Source organism: Salvelinus sp. IW2-2015, linkage group LG24, assembly GCF_002910315.2.
Source record: "Salvelinus sp. IW2-2015 linkage group LG24, ASM291031v2, whole genome shotgun sequence".
Classification (NCBI taxonomy): Eukaryota; Metazoa; Chordata; class Actinopteri; order Salmoniformes; family Salmonidae; genus Salvelinus; species Salvelinus sp. IW2-2015.
Window position 1 is genome coordinate 11,084,544 of NC_036864.1, and position 16,948 is coordinate 11,101,491.

Genomic DNA, 16,948 nt, shown 5'->3' on the forward strand with positions numbered 1-16,948 from the left:
CAACCCTCAGAATTGGACCAAGACAAACAAATAAACATTCATGAGGTGTATGTTAATGTATAAAAAAACATTTTGCAATGTAGTACATTATCCTTTGGCTTGCATACGACTGTTTCAGTAACCCTCACAGTAGAAAGAGAGGAATTTAACTAACCAGCTACAAAGACTGCTTAGGTAGAATAATGACCAGAACTGCATCAAACATTTACACATTTTATTAGAATGATCAATCAAAACTGTATTAACAATATTCAAACATTTAGCTTTATCTGGGAATACGATATCAGTAATCATATTCCTCGTGAACCATATTAAATGTTTACATCAGACAACTATAGTCAACAAAGAAAGTTACAGCCTGTGCAAAACCTGTGAATACATTATGTAGGCTGATCAGATCGCTTAGCTAACGTTATACTGTAGAAACCCCCAAACAAACAAACAAGCAGGCCTATACTCAAAACTCAGGAAATATGATAAAGCAGAAGCAGGTGGTTGTACCTAAAACGGTCCAAAGACAGCGAGACTAATCTGATAATGTTGGGGTCGTTGCTGTGTGACTAACGTAACTTCTTCGCCCCGCGGGTCGCCTTGGCCACCTTGGAGCCCCTCTGGTGGTCGCTGACGCGGTTCCGCAGCACGTTCACGTCATACTTCTGCCTCTTCAGCTTCTCGGCCAGGTCAAACTTCTCAGCGTGCAGCTGGCGCAGCCACWGCCAGAGCTCGCGGGACTTCTCCACCAGCCTCTCCTGGTTGAGGTGGTCGATGTTGAGGGGCTTGCGGCGTTCCAACAGAGYCTTGGTCTTCTTCTCGCGCCCCGTCAGCTTCTTGCCCTTCTTCACGTCCCCCTTCTGTATGTAGCCGCCGAACGCCTTGTTGGAGAAGACGTTCTTCTTCCTGGCATCCTCCTCGGCRCGGAGCTTGGCCTCCTCTTCCCGGCGGGTCCGCTCCTCAGCAAGACGGGCCTGGCGCTCAATGTTCTGCTCGGCGCGCACACGCTGCTGCTCGGCACGGTCGGCACGGCGGCGCTCGATGCGGCTGCGGAGGGCCACTAACTCCTCCTCCTCTTTCTGGCGGCTGGAGAAGTGCATCTCGATCAGGCTCTGCAGGTCATTGAAGTCCTTCTCCAGCCTCTTGCGGTGGAGGTCATCAAAGTCTAACTTCTCGCCGTCTGGCAGCTTGGGAGGAGCAATGTTGGTAATGTACTTTGTCCGTGGCTTGGTCTCCCCCTCGCTCCCCTCAACGTGTTCCCTCTCCTCCTCATCTACCTCATCCTCCTTATCTGCCTCATCCTCCTCCTGCTCTTCTTCAGCCTCCTCTTCCACCTCAGGTGCCTCCTCTACTTCTTCCTCCTCTTCCTCCTCCTCGTATTCCTCCACAATATCCACTGTGTCAGACATGATGTTAAAGCCTGCCTCTGAGACAGTCAAGAAGTCAAGGAAGAAAGACCAGCGGAGACACACACACAATACTCAGAGACCAACTTGTGTCAAACAATCAAAAGGGGAAGTGAAATGAACTTTCGGGCGCGGTTGCTTGGGCTCTTTTAAAGCTTTACCCTGATCATGTGTCCAAACCCCACTGTCTAGCAGAAATGTTCAGACAGATGGAATGGAGTCTATTTTCTCCTTCAACAAGTCTGCCCCCTCCCCTGAACCCTGACCCCAGACTCTGCCCATCATTCCTTTCTAAGGACAATCGGGGTGCCCTATTTCAGACGCACAACAGATGCACTCAGGTGCCACTCAAACCTGTGCTCTCCTTCAAGCCCACAATCGAATGCATGCATCACGGTCACAGCATGTTTGCTGTAAGTATCAAGTCAAGTTCTTACTCATATACTATGGGGTTATTTATACACTTGGTCATCAAGAAGGAGAAAAAGAGAGACACAGTATATGGTCACTATATCAATAAATATATAATATATAATAATATATATATAATGAACAGTCTATATGTCAATAAATATATAATGAATGGTCACTAAATCAATAAATATATCATGGTCAAAATATCAATAAATATATAATGAATGGTCACTATGTCAATAAATATATAATGAATGGCCACTATATCGATAAATATATAATGAATGGTCACTATATCTATAAATATATAATGAATGGTCACTATATCAATAAATATATAATGAATGGTCACTATATCAATAAATTACATAACAAATGTCCACTATATCCGTAACTAATACTGAATGGCCACTATATCAATAAATATATAATGAATGGTCACTAATATCCGTAAATACATAATGAATGGCCACTATATCAATAAATATATAATGGTCACCATATCTATCAATATATAATGAATAATCACTAATATCAATAAATACATAATGAATGGTCACTCTATACGAAATAAATATATAACAAATATGGTCACTATATCAATAAATATATAATGAATGTCACTATATCGTAAATCATAACTAAGAATGCCCACTATATATATAATAATAATGGTCACTATATCAATAACTATATAATGGTAATATATCTATATATACATAATGAATGGTCACTATATCTAATAAATATACATACACACAATAATAATGAATGTACTATATAATAATGACTATACATAATACTAACAGTATATATATCAATACCTATCAATAAAGGTCACTACACTAAATATATAATGATCATAATCAAAACTATAAATGGTCACTAAATCTATAAATATAATGAATGGTCATATCATCAATAAATATACTAATCTAAATAAAATGAATGGTCACTATATCAATAAATTATAATGGTCACTAATAATAAATATATAATGGTCAATATATCAATAAATATATAATGGTCACTATATCAATAAATATATAATGGTCAATAATCTAATATATACATAATGAAATTGGTCACTATATCTATAAAAATACATATGAATGGTCACTGTAATGAATTATATATAATGAATGGTCACTATATCAATAACTATATAATGATGTCACTATAAATAAATAATATATACAAATGGTCACTATATCCGTAAATACATAATGAATGGCCACTATATCAATAAATATATAATGAATGTCACTGTATCATAAATATATATTGAATGGTCACTATATCAATAAATATAATAATGGTCACTATATCAATAATACATAATATATCTATCAATATCTATAAATATATAATGAATGGTCACTATATCAATAAATATATAATGGTCAATATATCTATAAAATATATAATGGTCAATATACTATAATATACACATAATGATGGTCCTATATCTATAAAAATACATAATGAAGTGGTTCACTTATGAATAATTATATAATGAATGGTCACTATATCAATAACTATATAATGAATGTCATATATTAATAAATATATAACAATGGTCAACTAATTCCGTAATACATAATGAATGGCACTGATAGTCAATAAATATTGATAATGAATGGTCACTGTATCATAAATATATATGAATGTCACTTAATCAATAAATATATATAGGTCACTAATATCAATAAATATAACAATGGTCACTATATCTATACAATATATAATCGATACTGTCACTGTATCTATAAATATATATGAATGTCACTATATCAATAATTAATATAATGAATGGTCACTATATCAATAAATATATATTGAATGGTCACTATATCAATAAATACATAAATCAATGTGCACTAATTCTATAAATATAATATGAATGTCACTATAATCATAAACTATTATAATGAATGTCACTATATCAATAAATACATAATGAATGTACTAATATCAATAACTATATAAGGTCAAGTATATCTAATAAAATAATGAATGGTCACTATATCAATAAATATATAATAATGATCACTATATTCAATAAATACATAGCATGAATGTCACTATCAATACTATATAATGTCACTATATCTATAAATAATATTGAATGGTCACTTATATCCTATATAATATATAATGAATGATCATATACTCAAAATACATATGAATGGTCATATATCAATAAATATATAACTTGAATGGTCACTTATCTATAACAGATATATAATGAATGATCATCTATATCAATAAATAACAGTAAGTAAATGGTCACTATATCAATAATACTATTAATGAATGATCATTATATCAACTATAAATCACATAATGTAATGGGTCACGTAATCTATAAATACATAATGATGAGATCACTAATTCAATAAATACATAATGAATGTGTCCACTGTATCTAATAATATCATCTAATAATGATCACTATATCAATAATACATAATGAATGGTCACTAATATCAATAAATAACATAACTGAATGGTCACTATTATCAATAAATTATATAGAATGAATCACCTATATCATAAATATATAACGAATGTCACCATATCAATATATACATAATGAATGGTCACGTATATACGAATGAATTATAATATGAATGGTCACTATACTCAATAACATATATAATGAATGGTCACTATATCAATGAAATACATAGATGAATGTCACCTAATATCTATAAAATTATATTCAATAATATAATGGTCCATATCATCAATAAATATATAATGAATGTCACTATTATCAATAAATACACTAATGAATGGTCACTTATCATATAAATATTCAATCCACTAAATATCATGATATCACTCTATATCAATAAATAATAATGAATGGTCACTGTACAATAATATTATATAATAATGTCCTATCAATAAGTATATATGATCATCTATATCTATAATATAATGAATGGTCACTATAAATCAATAATTATGATGAATGAATGTCACATATATATAAATATAATGAGTCACGTATATCAATACTAATAATTACTATAATAGAATGATCACTATATCAATAAATACATAATGAATGTCACTATATCAATAATCTATATCAATTTTGATATGGTCACTAATATCAATAACTAATATAATGAATGTCACTATATCAAACTATATAATAATGGTCACCTTATCATAAAATATATAAGGAATGATCACTATATCAAAAATACATAATATGAATTCCTATATGAATAATATTATAATGAATGTCCACGTATATCAATAAATATATAATGAATGTCACTAATCAATAACTACAAATAATGGTCAAATATAGTATATAAATATAAGAATAGGTCACTATACATCAATAAATATATAATGAATGTCACTATATCTAAAACTACATAATGGTCAAATATATATATAAATAATATATATGAATGGTCACTATATCAATAAATATATAATGACATGTCACTATATAATGAATAGTCACTAAATATTGAAATTAAATATATAATGAATGGTACGATATCAATAATCATGCGTCATATTATGAATGTAAGTTAGTAATGGTCGATGATTTAATAACTATATAATGAATGGTCACTATATCTCATTGATATACTTATTGATCTCATGGTCAAAATAACCGCCATGAATGGTCACTATACTCAATAACTATATAATGCGAATGGTTTACCCGTATAATATATAATAATATATAATTAATGAGGTCGACAATATCAATAGAATAACCCATTGAATGGTCACTTAACCAATACTACATAAATGATCATGGTCACATATATCCAATAAAGTAATATTAATGACTTGCTCCTCTATCATCAAATAAATGTATCATAATCATGTCCTACTGATCAAAAAAAATATAATCATCACAATTTGTATTTGTGCAAACTACACATGGTTACAGAATGCCTAAATGTGAGTGCTAGCGAAATGCTTGTGCTTCTAATTCCGGAGCAATGCAGTATAACGCAACGTGAGTAATGTCTGTAGCCTAGCAATTCACAACAGCTACGTTTCATCACAAAGTTGTAAAGGGATCGAAGAATATGTACATAATAAGACTATCATGAAATAGTGATGTACAGACCCGTCATAGGCAAGATGCAGTAGATGGTATCGAGATACAGTATATAATATGAAGATGCGTCAATGTACGGTATGTAAACATTACATTAAGTTGGGCATTGTTTAAAGTGCGCTAGTGAATACATGTATTACACTAAAAGATGGCTCAAGGATTGCAGTAGGTGGTATTAGAGTACAGTATATACATATGAGATGCGTACTGATAGGGTATTGAAACTTTACATCTATAGTGCGCATTGTTTAAAGTGTAGGTGCCATAGTTTACATGATTTAAAAGGATAACCACACAGTGTAGATGGGCAAGCACCACACACACCCCCACACCCCCCACCCAACACACACGAGAGACCACACCCACACACATCACCATGTGTAGGGTGGCTGGTTAACAGTTCTGATGGCCTGGAGTATATATTTGAATAAATATTAAATATTGGATTGAACATATAATAATTACTAATGGGAATGGTGCACTATAGGGTCTAATAATATATAATGAATGGTCACTATAGTCTAAAAATACATAATATGAATGTCACTATATCAAAGCTATAACTATGGTCAATATATCTATAAATAGTAAATGAATATGGTACTCTATCTATAAATAATATAAGAATGGCCTAATACATCAATAAATACTAATAAATGGTCACTATATAATAAATACATAATGAACATGTCACTTATCAATAACCTATAATATGGTCCAATTATATCTATAATAATATATATGAATGGTCAATATATTTATAAACTATTATTATAACGCGGAATGGCACTATTCTATAAATATAAGTAACGAATGGGCTACTAGATTCTAATAGAATTATTTAATGGTCCCTATATCATAACTATATAATCGTAATATACTATAAAATATATAATGAATGGTCACTATATCAATAACTATATAATGAATGGTCACTATATCAATAAATATATAATGAATGGTCTCTTATATTCCACATACAGTGATATATCAAGCACATATATGGGTCATGCACCAAAGATAGACCGTTGAAAAGGCTTGTTGCCAGATAAAGTAGCACTTCATTATTAGAATGTGAACACCAGACAATGTAATTGGGGTCACCTCACTTATGCCATTACGTCATAACCACATCATCTTGACCGAAGTACATTCATCTAGAGTCTCGTTTTTTCCACTGTGACTTACAGAGCTTACCGGTGAGCACATCCAAGAGCAAAGCACATCATTACAATATATGAATTACCCCTTTGCAAGACCACCAAAGCTGTGTATAATATGTTCATATACCCTGAAGATTTACGTCCTTCCTACAACTATTTTAAATATGTTCACTTTGCTAATTGACACCTCAAATGTGTATCTCTGTCTTTGTACATCAATTTGCCCTTAAAATACATTTTAATAAATAAGAAAGAAACTATAAAGAAATACTTGACCACTGTTCCATTTACATGTTGCACTGTGTGAAAAAATAAATATCTTCCAGTTTGCCAGCCAAAGACTACCCTACCATAGTAAATACTTTGAGCGCAAGCTTTCAACTGATCATCCTTGAGTGCTGACAGAAAACACCTGTCAAGGAAAGATGGGCCCTAAAAATACAACTTCCAACAAGAACAATTCCTAACCACTGTCTCGTCTCCACTTCGGAATGTAATTAAAACATTCTTGCAATGGAAGACTCCAGCTTTCAGGGTCGAGTGGATTACAAAGTAATTGCTTTTTTAATGTTTACTTCTCGGGCACTGACGGCAACAATAGAATACATAGTGTTCAGCACTTAAATATCCAGCCCTTGAGTAAGGAGTGCAAAAGGACAAATGTGGTTTTAGTATGAGATAATTGACAGGGGGAGACAGGTGCTGTGCGTTGTCCACGGGTGTCCCCCATGAACCCTGAGCATTCCAATAAACCACTGTGCCGTGGAAGATTGCTCCTCTTAGTGAATATGTAGCCTTTTCCTCAGAAGGGGACAGCAAAATGGCAGAGTACAGGCCTTGGACTAAGGGCTAGGATTTGGGGACAGAGAACGGAAGGATTTCGAAAGTGTCCCTGCACTCCACAGCCTAAGACTCACTCCTGAAGATTGCCAGCCAGTACCCACAACTAAGACTCACTCCTGAAGATTGCCAGCCAGTACCCACAACTAAGATCACAGTATTATTAAGGCCAGTACGGAGCCTCATAATAAAATAGTAATAGCATCAGAACAAGCATCCTGTGCAACACAGATGTCAGTTTAAATGGGTTGAGAGAACATTTCAACCGTTTGTGGACTAAAGCCCTTCAATTTCTAGGGGAACGCCCCCAGTCCTCCATACCTAACTATTTGCCAATTGACAAATTTCAATGAACAAAAGAGGAACCCTCCATCCCAAAGAAAAAATTTACCAAACGTCAACCCTGCTGATTGGTCAATTATGAGTAGCAGGTGGTGGTCTGATTTAAAATGAAGCCTTTTGGTTACTGATGGCAAGGGACAACTGTGTCTATCAATAGGAGCAAGGAGAGGCACAATTGACCAGGACTAGGCTATAAATAGCCATACTGCCTCCCCACTCTTCAGTATAAAGACTAGTGAAATGTGTCTTTTAATTTACAGTATTGTTAGTTATGTGTTACAGTATTGTTCCTATTAAAATTAGAAGCTTACCTGTCTTTAAAACAGATTATTATCATCTCTTTTGTATGGCATTCCAGAGTAGTACTTTGTCAGCCTCTAATTAAATTATATTATAAATAGATCCCATTTACAATTGTTGCATAGATCTGTCAGACCTAGTATACTATATTGTATATTATATACTACACCTCCAACAGGTCAACCCAAAAAATACTTTGCACTAGAAATGAAGGAAATGGTGCCCTCAAATGATCCAACCATGTAGCTATTTTATACCAAAGTAATTGCTAAATTCCAACACAGTACTGTATGACATAATAGGCCTACACAAATACAGTGATATTTAAACTAGCTTGAGGAAATGTTATCATTCAAATGATTAATACTGTATCCTCTTATGCCTAATACAATCTCAGATGTCAAGGTACAGTTTTACCATTGCAAACTCTAACAAAACTGTGTCTGAAATGTTTTACATAAACAGTCAAGACCATAACAAAAACGTATCAATTCCCATAGAAATCATCTTCACACTTGTGTATTGTAGTGTGCTGTGGACTTCTAAACAGTTTAGATGTTAGCTAGAACATGTAAACATAAAAAAGAGCACAAAAACAAAACATGGCCCTGTTTTTAACATCGAGAAACCCCTCATGTTACCCAATCTACACAATCCTTATCAAACCGCACCTTTCTGTTTCTCAACATCAATGGACTCAGTTCTTTACGGCTTACCTTTACTGGATTTTGGATGGCCTCTCCACTACAAAAAAAACAGTGCCATGTCTCTGCAAAGAACACATAGTGCCTTCAGAAAGTATTCATACCCCTTGACTTATTCAAAATTATTTTGTGTTACAGCCTGATTTCAAAATTGATGAAATATATATATTTTTATCACCCATCTACACACAATACCCCATTATGACAGTGAAAAGATATTTTTAGAAGTTTTTGCAAATGTATTGAAAATGAAATACAGAAATATCTCATTTATGTAAGTATTCACACCCCTGAGTCTTTCTGGGTTCATTTGCCCATAATTATTTTCAAAATTCTTCAAGATCTGTTAAATTGGATGCTGTTGATGACTGCTAGACAACCATTTTCAGGTCTTGCCTGAGATTTTCAAGTAGATTTAAGTCAAAACTAACTCGGCTACTCGGGAACATTCACTGTCTTCTTGATAATCAACTCCAGTGTAGATTTGTGTTTTAGGTTATTGTCCTGCTGAAAGGTGAATTCATCTCCCAGTGTCTGGTGGAAAGCAGACTGAACCAGGTTTTCCTTTAGGATAGAGTCTGTGCTTAGCTCTATTCTGTTTCTTTTTTATCCTGAAAAACTCCCCAGTCCTTAACAATTACAAGCATTCTCATAACATGATGCAGCCACCAATATGCTTTAAAATATGGAGAGTGATACTCAGTAATGTGTTGTATTGKATTTGCCCAAAACATAACACTTTGTATTCAGGACAAAAATGTAATTCCATTGCACATTTTTTGCAGTACTACTTTAGTGCCTTGTTGCAAACAGGATGCATGTTTTGGAATATTTGTATTATGTACAGGCTTTCTTCTTTTCACTCCGTCAATTAGGTTAGTGTTGTGGATTAACTACAATGTTGTTATCCATCCTCAACTTTCTCCTATCACAGCCATTCAACTCTGTAACTGTTTTAAAGTCACCATTGGCCTCATTGTGAAATCCAGGAGCGGTGTCCTTCCTCTACGGCGACTGAGTTAGGAAGCACACCTGTACCTTTGTAGCGACTGGGTGTATTGATACACCATCCAAAGTGTAATTAATAACCAGCTCAAAGGGATATTCAATTTCTGCTTTTTTTCTTTTTTTTAATCTAAATTGAATCAATTTTGAATTCAGGCTGTAACAACAAAATGTGGAACAAGTCAAGAGGTGTGAATACTTTCTGAAGGCACTGTAAATTTAATTTTAGATACAGCAGCAGAACATAATGATACTTGTCAATAAAGGTGTGTGTACACTGTTTGTCCTGAAGTTGTACAATGCTACCTCTCTCTCAGGGGTCCTCTGGAAAATAACGTCCAGAGAGATACAGTTCCAATGCAGAGGAGGATGGGGAGGAAAACCCACAAGGCTACTGGTGCAATGGAGTGCTAATCAACTGCAAATAGGAAAAACAGAACCTTTACTTTCCAACAATCTAACCTTTCTTAAATATTATAAGTAACAATACTGGAACATCATTTTGTGTTGAAAACAGAGCTGGAAATATACACTGAGTGTACAAAACATTAGGAACACCTGCTCTTTTCATGACGGACTAACTAGGTGAAAGCTATGATCCCTTATTGATGTCACTTCTTAAATCCACTTAAATCAGTATATATGAAGGGGAGGAGACAGGTTAAAGATGGATTTTTAAGCCTTGAGATAATTGGGACATGGATTGTGTATGTGTGCCATTCAGAGGGTGAATCTGCAAGACAAAATATGTAAGTGCCTTTAAAACGGGATACAGTAGTAGGTGCCAGGCGCACCGGTTTGAGTGTGTCAAGATCTGCAACGCTGCTGGGTTTTTCATGCTCAACAGTTTCCCATGTGCGCTAAGAATGGTCCACCACCCAAAGGACATCCAGCCAACTTGACACAACTTTGGGAAGCATTGGAGTCAACATGGGCCAGCATCCGTGTGGAACGCTTTCGACACCTTGTAGAGTCCATGCCCCAACAAATTGAGTCTGTTCTGAGGGCAAAAGGGGGTGCAACTCAATACTAGGGAGGTGTTCCTAATGTTTTGTACAGGCAGTGTACGTTCAAGTTCTGCAGAATGTATGCTTCAAATAAATTTATTAAATGTCAAGACGGCTAAGTTACATACGTCATTACCTTTATGCACATACAGGAAACCAGATGCTGCTCCGTATGGGTTGGACACCTCACAGCTGTACAGACCACTGAAGTCAGGGCCCACCTTCATTAACTCCAACAAGCCCCTGGTCTCACTGAGATTTGATCTATTCAGTCTAAGACAAATGTAGACACATAGCAAAACATAGATGTAGACACTGATCCTTAGAAAATGGGTTGGGGGAAATGAAATACTGTGAACAACTGACCTCTTCCATGTGAACTCTGTTGGAGGGGGGTTGGCGTCTACTAAACACTGAAACGCTGGTGCCTGGGGTGCGCTCTCATGAAGGATGATTTTGACCGAATTTGGAAGGTCTGTAGAATAGGCAAAAAGTTGTTACTGTTGTGTCTAATATGGAGTAGAAACACTGCGGCTGTTGTCATTCAGAATACTCACAGTGTACATCTAGCTCGTAGGGAACAGCCTTCTGCTGGCTCAGAGTGGTGTGGTTCACCAGGCACTGAACCTCCTGTTGGTGCATGACTCTGGAGGGGTCTCCCTTCAGGTGGACCCTCACCGTGGCGGTGTCGTCTGGGATCAGTGTAGTATTGGTTGAGGTTGTCAGACTCAGTGGTTGTCTTGCACTGGCCGTGCTCCACTGTACCTCAGCGGGGGGCTTGGCGGTAGCCGCTGTGCATGTGGCCAAGATGCTCTCCTTCCCCTCAGAAACCACGGGAAGAGTCTCCACAGCAACTGAAATCACAGGAGGAACTATTGGGAAGAAAACACAATAAACACATTGACTTAATATGAATGTATGGCTTTATATAGTTTAAAAACGAACCCTTGGATAGCAGGTAAAGGAACACCCTTAACAAAATTGTATGAAACGATTCATTCCATTGGGGAAATACATCATAAATARCCTCTTACTTTGGACATTGAGGTGGATCTCTGCCTTGTATGGCCCACTGGGGAACACAGTGAAGATGCGGGTGTAGACGCCCTCATCAGTCAGGGACACATACCCCAGTCGGACAGAGCCCACCAGTGCTGTGGTGTTCCCAATGAAGCCCACCCTGTCCCCCCGCCCTTTGACATGTGATGGACCATAGCTAGGAGTGATGAGGATGAGGAAGAAGTTGTAGTTGGCAAGGTAACCCCTGGTACTCTTCTGCCATGAGATCTGGATGAGCTCGTCTGTCTCTATGAGCTCACAGGTCAAGTCTGCGTGTTGTCCCCGAGTCACTGTTGGGCGGCCATTGTAAGATATGAATCTGATACCTAAAGGAATATTAGCAAGATGCATAAGAAAGCTAATTCTCAGACTCTTCTTGATATTGTGGAGAACAAATGTTATGGGTTTGCTTTGCATCGCTCCTACACTCACCAACTCGTCCGAGTCAGCATGAGAAATATGTTTTATTCTTCATTGGTAGGCTATCTCGTGTATGACAACTTCAAGTGAACGTTCTAATCTGGGGGGGTGGGGGACAAAGTTTAGGCCTATGCATAAGCAAAATTAGAATGAAACGAGCCTGAGATGTAGACCAAGCTGCAAGATTACAACACCAGTAACCTAAACATGGGCCCAGGAGCGGAATGGAACAAGAAACCACACCTACGCATTCTTTTCCTTGAGGCCCCCATTATTAGCTAGATACTGAGAATGATAACATGCAGACTAATGATTCAATGTTAAACTCATTACGGCAATAGGCCGAGTTAATCATTACTCTGATTATCTTCATTCAGCATTGGGTCATAATCGAAGTTAGCACACGCCTAGATTTCTGAGCAATCGTTCTAATTATTAGGACATGTAAACACCTTAAATCGGAGTTCTAGCAGTGTATTGGATCTGCGCATGTGCTAGCACCAGCTAACCTCTTTTGCGCGAGTGAAGTCAGTTCTGAAAAACTGAAAAGTATTGAAAGAGATTTGCGTCAGTTCAAATCTGGCATCAGGACAAAATGTGATTCATAGTCACCGAATATATTTTAAGTATTTTAATTAAACTCAAACGATAAATGGTAAATGCAATTTTCGTATATACGGGTTCACTGTATCTCCGCGCAGGGTAGATCAGAGAACTGTGGAATGTACTCAAATAGTAGTTTTTATACTATGACAATTTTATTCTCAACTTGTCCAGTTGGCCTATCATAGTAGAGGTTTAGCATGGTTAATACTCTTGCTCCTCCTTTGTGGGCCCCCGAACTTGTCCAAGCCCCTTGGCGTTTTCCTTGTCCACATCTGGTTGTTGGGTAGAGCAGCTCCGTCCTGTGTCCCCCTCGATTCTTCACTCAAACAATTCTTAATATGGTACTGAACAGTCTCTTCACCACCCTGGTTGGCCCAGAGTGATGCACCCCTCCCCTCTCCAGACTGTCCACAGCTTTTATGGCCTGTGGTGGTCAGTCCTTACACACCTACACACACACCCCTCTCTGTATTGTGTGTGTGTGTGTGTAACAAAACAATATTCATTTTCAACCTATATGCTACCCGGCTATAGTGCATAAACATAAATCCTAACAGTATGCGTCTTAGAAATTGTTTTCACATTCAAACTTTATGTCCAAACTCAGAATGAAATAACCTTCCCAAAAAGAACATGGTCACTGTGATAGAATCTTAATTGCAGATGATTTTCAGCATTTATCAAAGTCCCATCAGGTAGCCTGATTTCAGATGTGTCCATGTAAACAGGATTATTATGGAAATCGTTCTTCTTGCAAAGCATGTAAACATTTTAATCGAACTAATATATTAATCTGCACACAAAAACAAGTTCGAACTTGCCCAAAATTCCAAATGGCCAATCTCTCCATTATGTCTACTGGGAGAAGATTTAATAAAGTTCTGGAACTTCCGCTCACCATTGCTGTTAGCCTATATTTTGCTTTCGGTCAGAGCCGTGGCTATTGGTCTACTACAGGGTTCCCCAACTGGCGGTGGTTTTATTTGGCCCCCAAGTTTTTTTTTGTAAACAAGTTGCAAGTTTGAAATTATTAGGTTTTAGCAAAATATGATATCTGTTTGGGATGCTTGCGGTCAATTTGCAGTCTACAAATGATTAGTAATTATGTTCTGGACCATCCACTCAAGAAAAAATTGTCTGTGAATGAATCTACACTGAACAAAAATACAAAAGCAATATGCTACAATTTTWAAGAATTTAATGAGTAACAGTTCATATAAGGAAATCAGTCATTTGAAATAAATTCATTAGGCACTAATCTATGGATTTCACATGACTGGGAATACAGATATGCATCTGTTGGTCACAGATACCTTTAAAAAAGTAGGGCGTGGATCAGAAAACCAGTCAGTATTTGGTGACCACCGTTTGCATCATGCAGCGTTTGCCCACTGATGTCGGTTATGACGCCGAACTGCAGTCAGCTCAAGACCCTGGTGTGAATTCCTGCAGTCGTGCCAATTGCACATTCCCTCAAAACTTGAGACATCTTTGGCATAGTGTTGTGTGACAGAACTGCGCATTTTAGAGTGGCCTTTTATTGTCCCCAGCACAAGGCGTACCTGTGTAATGATCATGCTGTTTAATCAGCTTCTTGATATGCCACACCTGTCAGGTGGATGGATTATTTTGGAAAAGGAGAAATGCTCACTAACAAGGATGTAAACAAATTTGTCAACAACATTTGAGAAAAATCTGCTTTTTGTGCGTATGAACAATTTATGGGATATTTTATTTCAACTCATGAAACATGGGACCAACACTTTACATGTTGCATTTATATTTTTGTTCAGTATAGTTGATGATCCCTGTGCTAAAGTGTAATTCTGATCCTGGCTGATATCTAGATTTGTATTTGATTGATAAAATATTTAAAAACTCTTCCTAAATAAATTAACAGAAATTATTAAATTAATTTCCATGACTTCTATCATTTTGCAAAACTTTTCCAGGCCCGGAAAAAAACATTTCAAAATGCCATTACTTTTCCAGGAATTTCATGACTGTACGAACCCTGATAGATAATTTGTTGTATTACTTGTGAGGCACAGTTGAATGAGCATAATATATACAGTACCAGTCAAAAGTTTGGACACACCTACTCATTCAAGGATTTTCCTTTATTTTTTCTATTTTATACATTGTAGAATAATAGTGAAGACATCAAAACTATGAAATAACACATATGGAATCATGTAGTAACCAAAAAAGTGTTAAACAAATCAAAACATATTTTATATTTGAGATTCTTCAAAGTACCAAGCCTTTGCCTTGATTATAGCTTTGCACACGTTTGGCATTCTCTCAACCAGCTTAATGAGGTCGTCACCTGGAATGCATTTAAATTAACAGGTGTGCCTTGTTAAAAGATACATTTGTGTTATTTCTTTCCTTCTTAATGCGTGTGAGCCAATCAGTTGTGCTGTGACAAGTTAGGAGTGGTAAACAGAAGAGAAACAGAGGATAAGTTCATTAGAGTTAACTGCACCTCAGATTGCAGCCCAAATAAATTCTTCACAGATTAACAGACACATCTCAACATCAACTRTTCAGAGGAGACTGCGTGAATCTTGCTTGGGCCAAGAAACACGAGCAATGGACATTAGACCAGTGGAAATCTGTCCTTTGGTCTGACGAGTCCAAATTTGAGATTTTTGGTTCCAACCGCTGTGTCTTTGTGAGACGCAGAGTAGGTGAACGGATGATCTCTGTATGTGTGGTTCCCACCGTGAAGCATGGAGGAGATGGTGTGGGGGGTGCTTTGCTGGTGACACTGTCAGTGATTTATTTAGAATTCAAGGCACACAGCATTCTGCAGCGATATGCCATCCCATCTGGTATGCGCTTAGTGGGACTATCATTTGTTTTTCAACAGGACAATGACCCAAGACACCTCCAGGCTGTGTAAGGGCTATTTGACCAAGAAGGAGAGTGATGGAGTGCTGCATCAGATGACCTGGCCTCCACAATCACCTGACCTCAACCCAATTGAGATGCTTTGGGATGAGTTAGACCGCAGAGTGAAGGAAAAGCAGCCAACAAGTTCTCAGCATATGTGGGAACTCCTTCAAGACTGTTGAAAAAGCATTCCAGGTGAAGCTGGTCGAGATAATGCCAAGAGTGTGCAAAGCTTTCATCAAGGCAAAGGGAGGCTACTTTGAAGAATATAAAATATTTTTTAATTTGTTAAACACTTTTTTGGTTACTAGATGATTCCATATTTGTTATTTCATAGTTTTGATGTCTTCACTATTATTCTACAATGTAGAAATTTGTACAAATAAAGAAAAACCCTTGAATGAGTAAGTGTGTTCAAACTTTTGACTGGTACTCTATTTTTTTTTACTGAACTGGTGGCCTGCATCGGATGGTCTGTCTGAGGGGAGGGGGCAGGGTGAGGCTTCCTCTCACCCAACTCACAGTCCCTCCTCTCTCCCTCTGCTGAGAAAAAGGGAGTCTTCCAGCTAATGGCAAAACTCAAGTTGTACTGCATTATTTCTGCCTCATGCACCAATYAATGCTGTTAATCCTATGACCAGAGAAAGTTAAATAGTCTTCGATATTAAAAAAGACAAGCCGCTAATAA

General features: G+C 36.6%; 1 protein-coding gene and 1 pseudogene across 1 annotated transcript; both read right to left on the minus strand.

The window, feature by feature from the left end:
* Positions 1–200: 200 nt before the first annotated feature.
* On the minus strand, positions 201–1,546 carry LOC111951253 (troponin T, cardiac muscle isoforms pseudogene; annotated as a pseudogene).
* Positions 1,547–10,422: 8,876 nt separating this feature from the next.
* On the minus strand, positions 10,423–13,007 carry LOC111951383 (nectin-1-like). The gene is made up of 6 exons (XM_023969435.2): positions 13,004–13,007; positions 12,312–12,662; positions 11,835–12,131; positions 11,644–11,752; positions 11,402–11,550; positions 10,423–10,427 (listed from the first exon to the last, which is right to left on the minus strand). Exons 1-6 carry the CDS (start codon positions 13,005–13,007, stop codon positions 10,423–10,425), a joined length of 915 nt encoding a protein of 304 aa, XP_023825203.2.
* Positions 13,008–16,948: the final 3,941 nt, after the last annotated feature.